Here is an 18,255-nt window from a genome sequence, read left to right as displayed (position 1 = left end):
AAAATACTATGCTTTAAAATGACCCGATGTTTCCCCAAGTGTCTACTCAGACTCAGGGAACTATGCTAAAATATTTGTATACACTATCTCATTTAGCCTTCAATAATCTAAAAGAAAATATCATTTATTTCCATTTTAAAGAGAAATTCAAGCTTTGAGTGGCATAGGGTAATCATAAATCCTGGGTTTCCTATGGCAGTATTGTTTTACACTTGTTGTCCACAGGTAATTATTAATAGTGTCCTTTTCATTCTCAGAAGTGTATGTTGGGTCAATGACTTACATGGTTACTCTAGAGTTAATTAATGCCAATATAACAGAGCTTGGAAGTGGAGGAACTGTAATCTAAAAAGTGGGAAGTCAACCTCAGAGCACTAACCCTTAGGCTAAGCCCTTGTAAAGCCACATATTTCATTTCCTCTTCATATAAAGGGAGTATTACAAAATATGACATTTAGAGATGTATGGAATGAACATATATAGATTGAAATTTTGTTTAAGTTTGAGTGGTCACATGGTCCTGCTCCTTCTCAGAGTGAGAAACAAGATAAAATTATCAGGAGGGAAGATGGAGAAAATTATTTCGATGTTTTTGTCAGTTCTCACAAAGAAATTTCACAATTAGAAGTAATATGAATTTCAATTGTATGATGAAAACCCCAATAGCAAACAAAAATATTATATTTACTAAATTTGACTATGCAAAATGTGAATTAATGTTATCCCTGATGTCTTGGCATTAAAGAGGGAGAAATTCATTATAAGCCTGGGAGATAAATGTAAAATAAAAAATACCAGTACTTAACAATTATAATATTGTACATTTTATACATAACTTATACCAGAGTATATATTTGTATATATCTGTTTGACACTCACAGCTCTCTGAAACCAGTAAAGCAGAAATTCTTGTTTTCATTTTACATGAAACTGAGAATCAAAGAAATTAAGTAAATCACCAGATTTATACTTGGGGTTATAAATTAGGATACAACATCATCCTGACATCTTAATTGTTCAAATATAGCCTGACAGAAACATATTCAAGAAAAAGGTACTTCAAGGGTAAAACCAAAACTATACACTCCAGATGAAGAGTGTCTGAACTTAAAAGACGACTGTTGTTTACTGCCCACTGGACATTGATTTTAACTATGAGACTAATCACTAAAACTACAAAATATTATTGTCATCTTGCCTAGTTAACATAGACGCTATTATACAATGAGAGAATGGAGTTAGGGTTGATTTCACATCTTGAGCTACAAATTATTAGGCATCACTGTCAGATCAAGTAAAATGCTTTTGAAATGCAGATGATCAGCACAGGCAACACAGACGCTGTCTCAGGACAATTTTTCTAGCTGGGTCATATCAGCTCCCAATTGAAGAAACTGCTGATTCTGGAAAAACGTATGAGATAACTCCAACTTCTTCTTTCTCCTTATTCTCTTTTCTAATCTCTGTCCCTAAGCAAATCTGTTCTCTCATGCATCCATTCATTCACACTCTGATTTAAAAATAGTAATTGAAGATTAGTATTATGTTTTCCTCTCCAATGATTAGCTACATTTCTGCAGGAATCAAAGCTGAAGACTTCAAGTTCTAATAATGACATTTAAAGGAGGTAGCTTTCCAGTTAGTCTGAAATCCCCTTCTGCAGGTGCTCACTAGTTATTATACAGATAGAGTCCCATATTTTGATTCAACAACTAATCTCCACTCAATGAAATTGAACAGGGTAAGCTTATTGAAAAAGAATAAAGGCAATTACTTTCTTTGAGTTTTGGCTCATTTCTTTGTCCAGTTTGCAAAACTAAAGGTACTGTATGAATCCTTTAAAATGTGGAACAGCAGGACAGTGACTGTGCAAACACATAATTCATCAAGTTAAATTTATGTCTGGTAACAGTAATTTTGAACACAATAGAACAGATGCCATCCTGTAATATCCTGTCAGTCACTCCTTTCCACAATTTCAGAGAACCACATTATGAAATTCCTTTCAAACTTTATGCAACATAGCTTGTGGGGTGTTTCCCAAAGTGGTGCTCATGTAGGTATGAGAGACACAAACCAATAACCTGGCAAGGACTGAATCCATTTGTCCAGTTTTGTGACTATATCTTACTCTCCAAATTTTTATCCTGTCCTCTCATTCCCACCTTCAACATTATAAAGATCAGTTCTCCTCACATGAAGCCAGAAGTTTTCAGTCGACCAATATTGACCTTTGTAGTGAATCTACTTTCTCTCTGCTCATCAGCCTCAACTCAGTAGTTAGCTTGGGATTTTTATTTCCCCAATTATGTCTTTAGGATATGCTAAATGGGAGCAGGGAAGGAAGGCAGGGAAGAGGCAGAGAGGTGGTGATGTCAGTGGTAAGAAACTTTCACCACTGTTTAATGTGGTAGTTGATTTACCATATTTACAGATTACAACAGATTTCTGTGTGAATGTGAAGATTTCAGACAGAAGTTGACATTTAAAAAAATATCTTGTAGCAGCAAGAACACAATTATGTATAAATAAGGTATATACATGTAATATTGTATACATAAAATGACTAGGTAAATAATAGATGTGGATAGATATGTATTACATGCATCTATATTTGCGGATTAGACATACTTTTAACTTTTTATTTTTATGTTTGATTAAGTCTTTGTTTATCTTTTAAAATACAACTTTTCTCATTTAAAAACCTCTACAGATTGGCTAAAATGCCTCTTTCCATATGCTACCTTCTATTTTTGATTTTTCTTCTTTTTAAATGTCATTTACTTTGTAGTCATCAATCAAATTATTCTTTAACAATTTCTTACCTGTGTCTAGAAATACTGATAGTCCACGTGCCAGTAAGATGACATTTGAAAAGTGAAAAGTAGTGATTATTATATATGGTGCACATACACATACGTCCATTGATATTTGTCATGAAGTGATTCTGTGTCTGTGAAACTGGCTGTGCCATGTGATAAAGCTGCTTCTATGGAAACAGCTCATGATTCATGGTCAACAAAAATTACAGATGAAAGTATAAGGTAAACTTGATAGAGAAACTAATTTCTGAATTAAAAAATGTAAATGCTATATTTACTAACAATTTTTTATGACTGAAAATATTCTTTTATAATCCTAATAAATGTCATTATTCAGTCCCTAAAATATGCTGGGAGTGATAATAGAGAATATAAAGAATACAATTCTAAGCTTCCAAAAGCTTACATAGCAGTGCTGAAAAGGTAAGGTTAGGAAGACCTTTATATGGATGATTCTTAAATTATATCAGGTCTTTTGTCTTTTATGAGTCTTGATTTCCTAATATGCACCAGACATTATTTCTCCAGAATAATTCTCTCTGGTGAGGCTGTAGAAAAGACTCTATAGAAAAAAATACGATTTCCTGTGGTTTTTGAAGTAGACCTAAATGCATTTGGGTGGCAGAGGGTTTGCAGGTGGCAGGAGGTAGAAATAATGGCCACTGACATGAGAAAATGTTCTAGACACAGGTGGGATTCCAAATGAATGTCATTGAACTGTCTCCATGGAGACAGCAAAGCTATTTCCCTTGACTAGAGAATTGTGTATCATTTCTTTGAAAATAACAAATCATGAGAAAAAAATCTCTCCATGAGTCACAGAAGGTTAGAGTAGGCAGAGATCCTGAGCTTTCAACAAATTTATTTCTCTGCTTTCAGGAAAGATACCAAATAAACCCTATCATTCAAGTGGGATTCACTCTTAGTAACTTCTCTGATTAATCCATTCAGCAACAAGAACCAAGGCATCTAACCTCTAATTTTTTCTGTTGTATATGAAGGGCCTTCATCCATACTCTTTTTCAGTAGAGGTAGGGAAGGAACATCTGACTGCTAACAGCTATCTAAGGGCCATCTTCCATTTGAATCTATTTCTCTAGCTGCTTCTCTGTCTTTTTCTAAACGAAACAGTACAATCTATGAATAAGACTTTGCTTAAATAGATTTCCTCTTTCCAGGAGACCAACTTGTAGGGGACAGGGATCTGTTGAATTCTTGTTTAGAATCATACCCAACAGGCCATTCACATGTTTCCATTCTTTTGCAAAGCTCCTGAAAGTCACTTTTTAATTTCTTGGCAGGTAAGCTTCATTTCTCAAGGCATGCTGTCAGCCTCATTTGCCCTGCCTGTTATATCCGGTCTCATTTCATCACCAAATACACTTTCTACAAGAACTCACACTGCTTTCATGCAATCTCACATGGAAACACAATGTTCCAGAAGGACTCTGAATCACTTTAGCGATACAGTGGAGAAGAGACCAGATGCTGTGTAAGTAAGTTTCCCACACATCTATTTCCCCTACCTATAAGGTTTTATAAAGGCATCTAAAACAGAACACAAAGATCACGCCTCTGGAGGGATTTGAAAAGTATGCTCTAAATCCTGTCAGAGTCTAGGTCTGCCTAGATAAAGAACCATATTACCAGTGGTAATTAAAGTTGACTTTATTCCACTCTGTGTTTGCCCAGCACTCTTTCTCCCTATCTCTACCCACTTTATTCTAAATGGAATAAAGTTGACCTTACTCCACTCTGTCTTTGCCCAGCACGCTTTCTCCCTATCACTAACCCTATCTCTATCTCATCACCACATTTATGGACTTAAGGATCTATCTCTGTGGAACTCACCTTATTTGTGAACAGAATAAGAAGAAACAGTTCATTGATGCAAATATTCAATATTCTACCTTAGTGCTTCCCCAAGTACTTTACAACATATGCTTATATTCTAACTTTTTTTTCTGAAAACGTGCTCATTTCAGCAGTAAAAGAGATATTGTGGTGCTCCTGGCCCTGGGTTCCCTCCCTAGGCACATGGGGCCCCAATGTCAATCACTTAATATGAAACTTTGGAGGGGATCCAGGGCTCATTTCTTCTCTAATCCCTATCATCCAAAGAGTCACTAAATTCCTCTGATTTGCTCCCGAATAACATGTTTCTGTCTATGTCTATGGAAAGTACTAGTTTAGGCATCTATTATCTCTCATCTGGACCTTGAAACACTCTCATAGCTTCATAACACTGTTCTCAGTTTTAGCCTTCTCTGCTTCATCCTCCACATAGCTGCAAGAATCTAAAATGTAAAACACAGATCCCATTAAAACCTTTGTCAAGGTGTTCTGGATTTCAGGATTAGGGTCCATTTCCTCAGCATGGATATTTCAGCATCAATTCTTTATCTGATGTATGTGAGTGTGTAGTACAAATTCTCTTTTAAAATGATAGTGAATGACATGTACATATAAGATTTTTTAAAACCAACAGTTCAAAGAGGTATATAAAAGACAGTATCACTCTGCAGTCCACTTGTGGTCCTTGTTCCACCTCCAAAAGATCACAACTATTACTCATTTTCTTGTGTTTATCCTTCCAGAAATTGTCAGTGCATATACAAACAAACATATATTTATAGAGAGGCTTCTTTTTACACAATGAGAACATTCAATAACATTTTCCTGTACCTTGCTTTTAGCACACAGTCTGATCTCTTGACAATCCTCCCTCTGCCTTTCAAGTTCTCACAATAGGAATTATCTGTAGTTCCCAGAATACTTCATGCTGTTTTCAGGCACACCTCCCAATGCATATGCCCTTTCATTTGCATGGAAATGTGTATAGTCTGCAAATGAGAAGAACTTCTACACAATTTCTAACTACTATTCTTTCCTAAGATTCATTTCAGGCATTAGACCTTCATCATGCCTTATAAACTAACAACCTGTGCTCCCATAGGATCTTATACATACATGTCTCTATCATACCACCTACCACACAGACCAAGATAACTATGGAGGTTTCGAATCCACAGATCTTTCAAAAATATACTTTTCAAAAAAGGCATTCTTCTGAAAAGGAAATTCTTCACTCCAAGATTGGAAACTTTAAATTGTTGTCTTTTTTTTTTTAAAGATTATAACCAGTCAGGCACGGTGGCTCATGCTTGTAACCACAGCATTTTGGGAGGCTGAGGTGGGCGGATCTTGAAGTCAGGGGTTCAGGATCAGCCTGGCCAATATGGTGAAACCTGTTTCTACTAAAAATACAAAAATTAGCCGGCCACTGTCGCATGCCCCTGTATTCCCAGCTACTCAGGAGGCTGAGGCAGAAGAATCGCTTGAACTCGGAAGCTGGAGGTTCCAGTGAGCTGAGAACACACCACTGCACTCCAGCCTGGGTGACAGAGTGAGACTCCATCTCAAAAAACAAACAAACAAACAAACCAAAAAACAAAAAACTATAACCTCCACAAGAACTGAGGCCGCATCTAGTTGTCTGTTTTTTTGTATTTTGTTTTTTGCTAGAGTAGTTGGATCAATGCTACTGGAAAATTATCACTTATTCTTAAATTCACAATACGGTAACAGATTTTATTGGGGATGTGAGAGTCAGGGAAAGATAATCCGTTCACTTAGTAAAAGAGTAGCAATGAGGACTATGAGGACTCTAAAAAGGGTAACTGGGCTCACTAAAGACAAAAAATGAATTTTTCAGGGTTTTTTTTTGTGGCCAGACTTTTTCTAAGATTTCACCACTGATATGAATTAATTTTAAACCTTTTCTTAATCACATCTGCCAAGTAATGAATAATAGATTGCTAAATGCCAGTATTAACTTCCTTCCCTTTCAATACATAGAAGTCAAGGAACTTCAAGAAATGTGTGATCTGTTGAAAACAGAAGTATTTTGGGAAAAAGAATTTCAGTGCTCACATGGTTTATGGATGACCTATGCACTAAAATTTTATCAACTATAAACATCTACCAATTCTTCCTCTTATGACTTTCAAGTATGATTGTGTCATTTGAGCCCCCCTCACTGAAACATAAGCCAATTGAAAACATTTAAACCATTCTTTTCTGTTTTGAAATGTTTTACTTTTCTTGATAATGCAAGATTTCATTTGTGTATGAGTATTTTGAAGGTGCTATGAAGTATTTGGGGGCCTGCCAAGACAAAAATCATCAGAAACTTAAAGAATGGATATTAAGTGATATTCAGCTAAGACAAACACCCTGGCGTTACCCCTCATTTCTCAGTCACCCCATAGAAGGATTTTAGGCAGGTTGGGTAAATTCTTTGGGATGCTTAGATCTACAAAAATAACAGTTTCTTTTTGTTTCACGACAAGTGTTGACAAAAAAATATTACTTCAGTTGTGGTGGAGCAGTGTTCCCCATTTAAATACAATGGACAGCTCCTCATAGAAATAATTCCAATTTAGTCATGGCTCTAATGTTCAATACAGTATAAACCAGGCATTAGGCCAGTCTCATTTTGAAGAGCACTGCTTCTTGTTTCTGTCTTTGTGAATGTGTTTAAGGAAGAAAAAGTTGGATGAGGGTGCCATGACTAATTAAAATAATAATTCAAGAGGTCCTAGAATGGACACAATCAGTACTTCAGTGTTCTCAGGAGGCTACCGTCATTTGCATTCAGCGGGAATTCAATAAATTCTTGTGACTGACTCACCTACCAGGAGAATATGGTGGAATAAGACAATCTAGTAAGGGAATTTTATTCTGACAGAGTCTAAAATCTTTAAATATCTAAGTTTTTATTATAGGATCTTTGAACTGGAAAGCGGTTTAGCAATTATGTAATTTACCTTGATTTTACGAAGGAGAAGCCTGAGGCCTAGAGAAGCCAAATTACTCACTCAAAGTCCTAGGCTATTTTTTTTACTAGCCTAGTGGTTAGGAGCCACACCCTGGAGACAGCCTGCCTGGTTTCAAATTTTGGCACTGCCCATTCACTAGCTGAGTAAGTTATTTAACCTAACAACGTTTCTCCCTCTCTCAATCTCAGTTTTTCAATCTAAAATGGGGGGATAAGAATTGCATAGCATTAAGTAAAGGATTAAATAAGCTATTAATGTAAAGCACTGATAACCATACCTCACATATGGAAATGTTCAGTAAGTTACTATTTGTTTCATTGCATTTCACACTATAATATCCAGTCTGATTCTGCAATCCTAAAATTCCAGGCTTTCAAATGTAAACTCAAACTTTAAAGCAATCTAGATAGGCTTGCTTTAATGCAGTTTAGAGTTAAAAAAAAAAAAAGTTATCCCCAAACAGACAGGCAAAGGGGAGATTTTCCTTTCTCAGCCTCTCCAGATGTTATAAAATTATAATCCGGCACCTAAAAGAAAAACTTGTGTGATTACTCACATAAGAGTAAAATGTATTCATATGCTTGCTAATACCTGTTTCTGCTTTTAAATGGTACTCTCCTGTTTGTTCTGTTTGCAAAGGAAATTCTATTATAACTTCAGAGAATTTACTGACAACATCAAGAGTATGTTTAGGCTATTTTACAAAGTCATTGCTAGCTCCTCAATGGTGGAAAAACAGTTTGCAGTGTTCCTTATTCTGAAGAAAAAAGTCATAGGTGTTTCTGTAAAGCACTAGGATAGTGCTGTAGAGTTACTGTACTTGAAAATGTTTTCATTGCCATCATTTGAGATTGGTTGATTCATGGGTATAAATACAATTAGGAAGATAATTTTAGTTTAGCTCAAGCCCCATCATCCAGACTCCTGCCTTTGTCCTATTGGTTATCATCAATTATGGAATTAACTTTCCCTTTAGAAAACAGGTACCTGTTTAACCAGCAGGAAATTAACCTGTAACTTAAACAACATTCATTGAGAAATTTGAAAGGAAAATATGTTCATTTCATTTTTTTTAACAGTTTTGCTCTATTGCACATGCTGGAGTGGCTCATTGCAACCTCTGCCTCCCGGTTTCAAGTGACTCTCATGCCTCAGCTTCCAGAGTAGCTTGGACTACAGGCACGCGCCACAACGTCCAGATGATTTTTGTGTTTTTGGTAGAGATGGGGTTTCACCATGTTGTCCAGGCTACTTTTGAATTCCTGACCTCAAGTGATCCACCCACCTTGGCCTCCCAAAGTGCTGGAATTATGGGTGTAAGCCACTGCACCCAGCCAATTTCTTAATGAAGCTAGAATTTCGGATGATGTACTACTTTGATATTCAAAGTACAATCTACATACCAGGAATCAGCATTGCCCAGGAAAAACGCAGAATGCCAGCCCCCATCCCACACCTCTGATTCAGAATTTGCATTTTAATAAGATCCCAGAGTGATTCAGGTACATGTGAAAGATTTGAGAAGCACTGACCTAGAGAAATGCGTGTGAAGACTGGCAATCTGACAAGCGGTTACTCTTTTGGGTCACCACAGTGATAGTAATGAGATATAACTGAAGTATGTACCAGAAACTTCCAGAGTCTAATATTAAAATCACCACCACCACAACAGAAACAGTGAATTCTAAGTGGATATTTGGTAAATTAAATTTGTTTTTCCTTAAGCATTATTTATAAAATTGGCCCATTTTCGTTTCTGTCATCGTTGTTCACTGTAATCTCTGTAAGAGCATTTACTGTTATACTCATTCATGCATGAAGGAAGGAAAGACAATGAATCCATGATAGCTATCTCATATTGGAAACAACTTGGATTGGCTCCTATGTTTAGTTAGGACTCATTCAATGTAAGGGTTTCTGAGGGTGGCTATTTGGACCATCGTGTCTTCAGATCAGGTACAGAAAGTTGCCTGGTTGGAGCTCCTATGTTAATCAGGATCCTCCTCTTGAATAAGAAGGAACAGCTAGAAGCTGGAATTTGAAATACAAGACTTCAACTAGTTGTTTGCAGGTAGTTAATATCACGTTTCCCCAAACTACTATTCAAAGAGAAAACCTGCCCACTACTGTGTCTTCCTGGCTTTATAGTAGCAGATGTTAGTGTTATGTTAAGGACAGAGCTCTTGTCTCCGTTTACTCCAACTGCTTTCTGTTCATCTTTAGTCGTGTGTGTGTGTGTGTGTGTGTGTGTGTGTGTGTGTGTGTGTGTGTCTATGGCTTGGCAGAAACTTAAAAGACAAGGTTTGATGGGTATGATATATAAATGGAAATCATGGTGATTTTTTAAGATGACAGCTTAGAAAATGGTAACAGTATGTAGTTGCTATCACATGAGCCATGTATCCCATGATGCAAGAACAGTCCTTTCTAATTTAATCAGTAATATTATTGTCTGAAAATTCTTGTTCTCAAGTAGATACTTTTTTTCTGCATCAGAATTATTATTCACAATTTTTGCATTCCCTTGCTTAGAACCAATGATTCTTGATTGTAGAGATTCTTTGCTATATAAATCTGCTTTTTTCCTTTTAAGAAAACACTTAATTTTTCCCAAATTAAGAAACCAGAAAATGTTCTTAATGTGATTTAGTCTTTAAAGCAGACAATGTATAAACCAAACAGGAATTATATTTTATTTGGGAAGCAAACAAAAATGAACAGAACCTAATTCTCAAATCCACTAATTAATGCACAATTATGTCATTTTCCCAGCCAGGGAATGGGTCATGATGATAATGGATGAAAACATAAATATGAACAATGTTTTAGTAATGGATTCAACTTGCATTTTCTTAAAAACTATTTTTATGATACTCTTGTCCATTCTCTTTATTATATTCTTGTGATTTAATGTAGATGAAAATTTTCTATTAAATAACTCAAAAGTTATTGCCTATCAGGGTACTGAAACATGCTTAATACAAAAAGCAATAAGCAATAAGTCTTATTTTCCATGGACTTCCAAACCTATTTATATTATATAAAATCACAGCATATAATAAACAATTTTCTTATGGGGGTGTGGGGCTAACCATCTGAATTGTGTTTAGACAGAGCTCTCAAGTCTAAATACATTTCTCTTTATTTCCATTTTTCTTGGAGTTATTTCCAATCTATTTATTTCAATGCTTTGTCATAGATGAGAGAAGATAAAATAAACTCTGGGGTCTGTCGGCAGTGCTCATTAAAAGGAGAAACAAGAAAGAACAAGTAAATCAAGGTTTATTATTTTTCAGCATTGAGTGGTTTCTATTTTCTAATCATGTCGCATTTTCTAATCATGTCGCTAACATTGCTGAGGAAAGCTCATGGGAATTGTAGTAGAATATGCATTTTCGAAGGCTTACTGGTTGGGTAAATATTTTTTAAAAATCAAGGGCGTATACACATGTTGCCATGAGTAAACAGACTGTATTACTAAATCATTAGGAAGAAATGTCCAGTGGTGTTTCAATTAAAGTCAATCCTTGTTCTCAGCTTATGCATAAATTCAGCTGAACAACTGATTATACAGAACTTTTTTGTTATGGTGGTTGTTGATTACAGCAACTTCCCTATTTAATTAAGTTTAACAAAAACTGAAAAAGTGTCTGTTAATATGGTCAACAGAATTACATATTTTTTAAAATTTTGAAATGCATAGCACTCTACACGTCAAGGTAGACCAAAGGCTGCATTTGCTTTTTGAGCTTTTTAAATCTCCTATTTTATAAAGTATATGTGGATGCTTACAAGATACCAAAGTAAATGATTGAAAAGGAAAATATTATCATTATTAATCTACATAATACGACTTGTTAAACTAATTCATTGTCTAATTTGTCCAGTTGCATTTGTGTAGATTAGGCACAATTTGTGTATGTGCAGATATTATTACATTCCTCAGAGTGTTTGTAAATATTGTGTTTTGGGTTACTTTGCGGTATTAACATGTATGTAAACAGAATATAATAAGTCAGTTTGCCAAATGAGAAAATATTCATTGTGCATTACGTTTTTAAAATTGAGCTTCTTTTTCCAGCACGACAATCAGAGACATTTAAAAATAGTATTTCAAAAAAAATAATATTTAAAGTATTATTTGAAGCAGGAGCAGCTACAACTACAAAGCACAGAAATTAGTCACACCTTTTATTCTATTCCTATTTAATAAGCTATAGATATATTTATTTCTTCCCTAACATAACCTAAAAAGGAAAAGAAAAAATTCTTAAACCATAGTATTTTAAAATAAAACGACACAGTAGGAATGAAATGAAAGACAATTCAATAGACTTTATAGCTATAAAGTGATAAAATCTCTAAAGGTTTTACTCTTTAAATTATTCAGAATGTCTAAATTTCTGCTGCCATAATATTTTTTCACAAGTGGAATAAAAATGGCATTTTGCTCACGTAGATCTAGTTGTCCCCAGGGTGGTTGATTCTAGAAAAGCAACAGGCTTTTCCCCCTGTCTTACAAGAAGCAACAGTTAGAAACTCTAAGTAGCAAACTGCTACCCACAGTGGACGCAAACAGCCGACAGGAAAGTGGCAGCTATTTCAGTTGATTTTGCAACAGCTTCCAAAAAGAGAGGGACAATATAAATGAAAGAAGACCCCTTGGAAATGAAAGGACTGTGCTATGTTACTGTCGCCCCCTCTCCCTTCCAACGTCCCTTAAATTATCAAGGTTTTTAGACATGCGTAGATTTCTAGAGTAAAGTGAAGCAATATAACTTGACCCATTTGTTTCAAGTTAAATTTGCAAGATGCAGCAAGACAAATTCATAACCTCCCACGAGGGAACAAGACAAGCCTACCCAGGCTCGGGCACTTTTCCTATTAGCAAGCCTGGGCTGTCGTCTCAGCCTGTTGCTCCTGCCACACGGTGTGCCTGAACCCGGAGGGAGGGACGCTTTGAAACCTCGAGTGTGCGCCGGGTCGCGGGGCCTCGGTGCATCCGGGCTTGCCGGCTGCGAGGGCCACGGGGATCGCTTGGGGAGGTGATGGCTGCCGACCACCGGTCGGGGGACCCCAGTGCAGGCCGCCCGGCTGCCGGCAGATGGTGCCCTCCTCATCCGAACACGCAGGGAAACCCAGCTAAAGTACCGCTCAGACTCCGCCCCAGGCGATCTACGGCGCAACAGTCACCCGTTCTTCCCAAAATAGTGCCGAGCACGTTTCCCCTGGAACACCGCAGTAGCCCGTGTGTGTCGAAATTACAAACCAGGGGTGACCGCGTGTGTGTGCCGGAGTGGGGAGCGCGTGCGGAGTGGGACCCCCGGGGCCAGGGGCGAGGTGACGGCCAGGGAAACGCAGAGGGCACAGGGACCGGTCATTTCGCTTCTGCGTAAGCCGGACCGCCGGGCCCGTCGGGAGGCCACTCACCATATTCACTTCGGAGACCATGTCTATGCTGGCGACATCGATCCGCATCCCGACGTCCACCGGGGGGCCTGCCGGGGAGGTGGGCCACATTAGGGACAGATTCTCTGAGTGACAGCGGGCTGGGGAGGAGAAGGGGGCTTCCCAGCCCTTACTCCATTCGGAACCGGGTCCCTCCCTACTCGCCCCACCACCCCTTTCAGGGGACAGCCTGGGAAAACAGGTGTGGGCACACGCGTGATGCAGTGACTATGCAGAGGGTGTGTCGGCCCGGGAAAGGTCGCCTCCGCCTGAGGATCCATCCACCTGAGCCTGGGGTCCCGGTGTGTGTGTGTGTGTGTGTGAGTGTGTGTGTGTGTGTGTGTGTGTGTGTGTGTGTGTGTGTGTGGTGTGTCCAGGGCACAGTGCACGCTTACGAAAATGACATGTTTTTTTTTTTTTTCTTTTTTGACATTTATCTTTGACAGAAAAGGAGAACTAGGGATGGGTTACAGGTTGAAAAAGATGAAGCGTTACCTCCAAAGTCCGGCCGCAAGCGAATGTCATATCCTTTGAGCAATCTGTCCACTGTCTCTTTCACGTATGACATGTTGCTGGGTTCATTGGCGCTGAAGGGAAGAAGTAAGGACCGTATGCAAAATGAGCACAGACCGTGAGCACATATAAAAGATACAGGCACACCTACCCCCAAATAACAAGATACATGATCCAGCAGGCACGTAAAAAGAAACATACCAAGAAAAAAGAGAAAGATTAAACAGCAGCTCACCTGTGTGCACAACAGACCATTGTAATCATCACAGGGAAAGAAAGAAGCCCCAAACTCTCTCGATTTTGTACTGTCCACATTACTAACTCTGATTAGAGAATTGTCTTTTCTGCGAAGATTCAAGGAATGCAACTTAGTCGGCTGCTGGGCAGTAATTCCCGAATGGACCTGCGCATGCGCAGAGGGCGCTCGCTACAAAAGACACCTTGTGCCTTGCAAACAATATTCCTAGTGGAACAGGCAACAGATTTCAATCCTTCTAAAGTTCCTTTTTGGGGTGCTCCGTGTCCTCCGGGCAGTCAGAGACAATCTGCTGTTTTCACACAGGGAATCCTACGAGCAAGTGTAAGCGGAGTTTCCTTCATGCACTGGAGGTTGCTATATTGATTTCCTTTCAGCCCCCAACCTGATTTTGTTTTTTTACTGGGCTCTCAGTGATTTGGCTAAGGCTGCCTGTGATTGGGATCTTCCGTTGACAGTCAGGGAGGTCCCAGAACCGGGATTCTGGAGGCGGATCTCTTGTTCTCTGTTTGCCTGTGGCGGTACCCGGCGGATGTGGTCAGCAGGGGTTGAGGGTGGGGGTGACTGGGAGCTGGGGAGAGTGGAGGGTGAGGGAGCCAGAGTGTTACGAAAGGTACAGAGGAAACTCAGGACGTATTTGAGAACTCCAAAGATCAGGTGCCCTTGAGAGGCATCCTAGGACATCTGGCTTGGTGTAGACTTCTGTAGGAGGCGGAGTAGGAGAGGCACGCCAACTTTTCTTCCACCCCACTTTTCTTCCCTCCACTTGTAGTTTCTCTACCAGGTTGGGAAATGAGGGAAACAAAGGATGGGGCAGCAGTTCTTGGCAGGCAATCTTTTTTTCTGGGGCCATCCGCTGCAAGCCTCACTTTTTCTTCCAGGTTTTAGTAAGAAAAATCTCTTTCTTAAATTGACAGCATACGAGCTGGTATTTGTGACCCCTAACAGAACCCTGAAACATCCAGACACTCTAACCTCTGTTTGCCAGTAGGTTGGGATTCTGCAGAAGCAAGCATTTTAAATAAAATCAAATATAGTGACTTCGATTATACAAATGTCATTGAGCACATGTTAAGCAGAAGGCCCTGGGCCAGGTGTTTATTCATTTGTTAAATAGCACATGTTAAATCTATGTTGTAGGCATTCTGGGACTTATAACTGCTTCAAAAAGGGTTCCTGAGCTAGAAAAATTCACATCTAATGAGAGGGATAGACACAAGTGTAAGGAATTCAGTGTATCTCTAGAGAGTTTATGTAGTGAGTGACAGGAGTGTTGGTTATTCTACCAGGGAGACGTTTCCAGAGGAGGAGTAATTTGAAGGAGGAGAAAGCTTTTTGCCAGAGCAGGAAGGATGGGGCATTCCAGAAAGAGGGACACCATGTGCCAAATCCACAGTCTACTTAGATAACTAAACCCAGAAATGACTGGTCAGATTACAAAGGGAGGGAGAGAAGGTAGGTGATGAGAGTGCAAAGGGAAGTTGAGGTCACATTACAAAAACATTACATACTCTGCATTTAGGCTTCTGGCAATCAGTGAAATGTCTCAGTAAGGATGGTGAGGGTCGGATTTAGGCTTTAGAACTCACTGGTAAAATAATTATAGCAACAATCAACATATATCACTTGCTGTTTAGGTGGCAGGTATTGTGCACATTACATAGATTACCCCATTTAAACCTTAGAACAGCCCAAAAGGGCTATATATGATTATTATTCCCATTTTATAGATAAGGATACTAAGACTAAATTAACTAGTTTAATATCAAACAGCTAATACATGGTAGAATCTGCATTTCAATGAATATTCTATAGATTTAACTACCCCTGTATGTTGTGAAGCATGGACTCAAAGAGGAAGAACCAGATAACGAAAAAAGAAGGAAAAGGATTATTAAAATATCCCAGGTAAAAGAAACTAAAGTCAGAAAGTGTTTAGCATAAAGAGGAGGTGATAGACTAGCTCAAGTTTTCAGAAATATAATAGAGAAATTGAACAGTTGGACGAGTCAGGATCTGGGGACATTTGGAGGGTGCCTAAAAATTGTACAACCATTTACACATGTATAGAGCTTGACATTCTACAAATACATTAATTTTATTTTATAATTTGAGCCTCACAGAACCTTAAATACTGGGGCCATTCCTTATGGGAAAGAATGCTAACTACTAATTAGATTCCTTAATTTTCTTAAAAGGATATCAACTCTACCTTGTATAACTTATACATATCTGCTTTCATGGGTTAAAGAGAGGCTTATTTATGTTTTAGATCCTTGCTGAAGCATGGATCCCTTTGTGCTGCATGATTCTATGCAAAAGTCACACTGTAGAAAGCAGGATACATGAAGCTTTACTTCATTCATTTCCTCACTTGTTTATTCCCCAAATATGTATTGAACACTTACTAGGTTCCAGATATTAGGCAAAAAGCTGGTGATACAACAGTGGACAATACAGTGTCCCTTTTCACATAGAATTTGTTGATTTTTACAATCTGTTCATGGTTGCAAATTAGCCTTGCTACTCAAATTCAATTAATAAAAAGCATTCCACCAAGTATTTGTTTCATATAGTTTTTATTGGGATATATGTTTTCCATTTGCTCATAAACCCCAATAATTATTTTTGAATAACAACTAGGATTTTATTCAGCAGGGCCTGCTGAAGAGCCAAGATTTTATTCTTGAATTAAGAAAGACTATCTGCAACTTTGTAGACTTGAATCCTATTGTTTAGCGTGCCCCAGTGAATCAATTCCACTGAATTTTGCTTTGAAATTATGTTTTACATTTACCTGAAAGAACAGTAAAAGTCATAAGATATTCATTATCACATTCATTTGTTACTGAGATGCTATAGAAGGTGAAGCCCACTCTATCACTTGGTATCTTATATACAAGAACTGTTGAGAGGATATTTTTCTCAGACCTCAGTACTCTGAAAATTGTCTTATTGTTTGAATAGCTTATCTTATGAACAATAGAAACCATAAAATTAATTAAATTCTCTACTTACTTTGGCTACTGAAGATGTCAGACTCTTGTGTACAACTCAGTTTTAGTCATTTTGTAAGATAAGAATGACCTGCATTTTGATATATTACAATTTCTCTACAACGCCTTCAATTTCTAAGTTTATTTTTTCTTTGTCACAGTTTACTAATTTAAAAACAGATATGTTACACTGAATATATATAGTTTGTAAGCTGTCTTGAATAACTTTGGAACTAAATGGGAACTAAATTATTTCAAAATTATTAAAAACATAAATAATTGAACTTAAAAACATTTCTCAATCTAGATGCATTGTGGGAAATTTTATGGCTTAAATAAGCCAAAACATTCTTTCTCTGTGAAGTTGATTGTTTTTTCCTCAAGTCAGTCCTCTTACTTAAGACTTTTCTTCCTTCAAAGCTCAATTTAAATTTCTTTTAATATATATATGATACAATCATATATATTAAATGTAATATATCATATATATATAAATAAAATTAAATATATACCATAAAGCATAAATAAATATATATCTATTTGTTAAAGCTACCCCTTGAAAGCCACCGGTAATTCCTACTCCTATTATCATCTGCTGTTTACTCTTATGAGAGAAATAGGGGAAGTGTAAAAGTTAACTTCTAACTAGGTTGGAAGTGTCTCAGGGTCAAGAACCTACACATATTCTTAGTATTTCCCTACACAGCAGTTAGCAAACAAGAAAACATAATAGAAAAATTATTCCATTACAATAACAAAAATAAATTCTAATGTACCTAGGAATAACTGGGGAAAAATATGCACAAGAACTTCATAGTGAAATATACAATTTTATTTAAACACACAAAATATGACTTAGATAAATGGAAAATGTATCATATGGGTAGGTGGGAGGACTCAACATTGTAAGGATGTCAAATCTATCCAATGTAAGAAATATAACCAATTTGAATCAAAATTCCTACATTCTAAATGGAAATGAAGAAACTAATCCTAAATTTAAATACAAGAATGAGGGGTAAATAAAAGCCAAGAAAACTTGGAAGAAGAAAAAAAGAGAAGGGATATGGGGGCATATGCCTTTGAGATATCAAGACATTATTGAGCTATATAGAAATTGAATCAGTTTGTCTTTGGCATGGAATTCATGTAGGGATAAAAAGCAAAATAGTACAAGCAAATAAAGAGCACAGAAATAATTCTCTATTTTAGGAAAAGTAGGAAAAGATGAACTATTCTATAAATGCTGTGAGATAATTTATTATCTATAAGGGAAAACAGTAGATTTTTACATCATTACCTACATGAAAACATATTACAGGTAGATTGTAATTTTAATATAAAAACAAAAACTTTCTTTCTTTTTTTTTTTTTTTTGA

At 37.3% G+C, this 18,255-nt stretch overlaps 1 protein-coding gene and 1 long non-coding RNA gene across 5 annotated transcripts in view; one reads left to right on the top strand and one right to left on the bottom strand.

Moving 5' to 3' along the window:
• Positions 1–18,255, bottom strand: part of GABRB1 (gamma-aminobutyric acid type A receptor subunit beta1) — a 439,527-nt gene that overhangs the window by 384,620 nt on the left and 36,652 nt on the right. The window contains exons 1-3 of one of the 4 annotated variants that reach the window (XM_032274093.1): positions 13,860–14,502; positions 13,607–13,698; positions 13,094–13,161 (exon numbers count right to left, since the gene is read on the bottom strand). The exons of 2 other annotated variants lie outside the window; for them this stretch is intronic. In XM_032274093.1, coding sequence (XP_032129984.1) covers positions 13,094–13,161; positions 13,607–13,698; positions 13,860–13,939 — 240 coding nt within the window. In that variant the 5' untranslated portion in view covers positions 13,940–14,502. Of the gene's footprint in view, positions 1–13,093; positions 13,162–13,606; positions 13,699–13,859; positions 14,503–18,255 lie in introns of those variants that run through there. One more of the 4 variants, XM_032274096.1, reaches the window with a different exon arrangement.
• On the top strand, positions 12,873–13,963 carry LOC116548683. Its single transcript, XR_004267504.1, has 2 exons — positions 12,873–12,945; positions 13,558–13,963. It is a non-coding gene; the product is annotated as an uncharacterized LOC116548683 (long non-coding RNA).

This window comes from Sapajus apella, unplaced genomic scaffold, assembly GCF_009761245.1.
Source record: "Sapajus apella isolate SASKATOON/1434 unplaced genomic scaffold, GSC_monkey_1.0 scaffold5, whole genome shotgun sequence".
NCBI lineage: Eukaryota > Metazoa > Chordata > Mammalia > Primates > Cebidae > Sapajus > Sapajus apella.
Note: the sequence above shows the minus strand (reverse complement) of the source record. Positions and strands in the feature narration are given on the sequence as shown.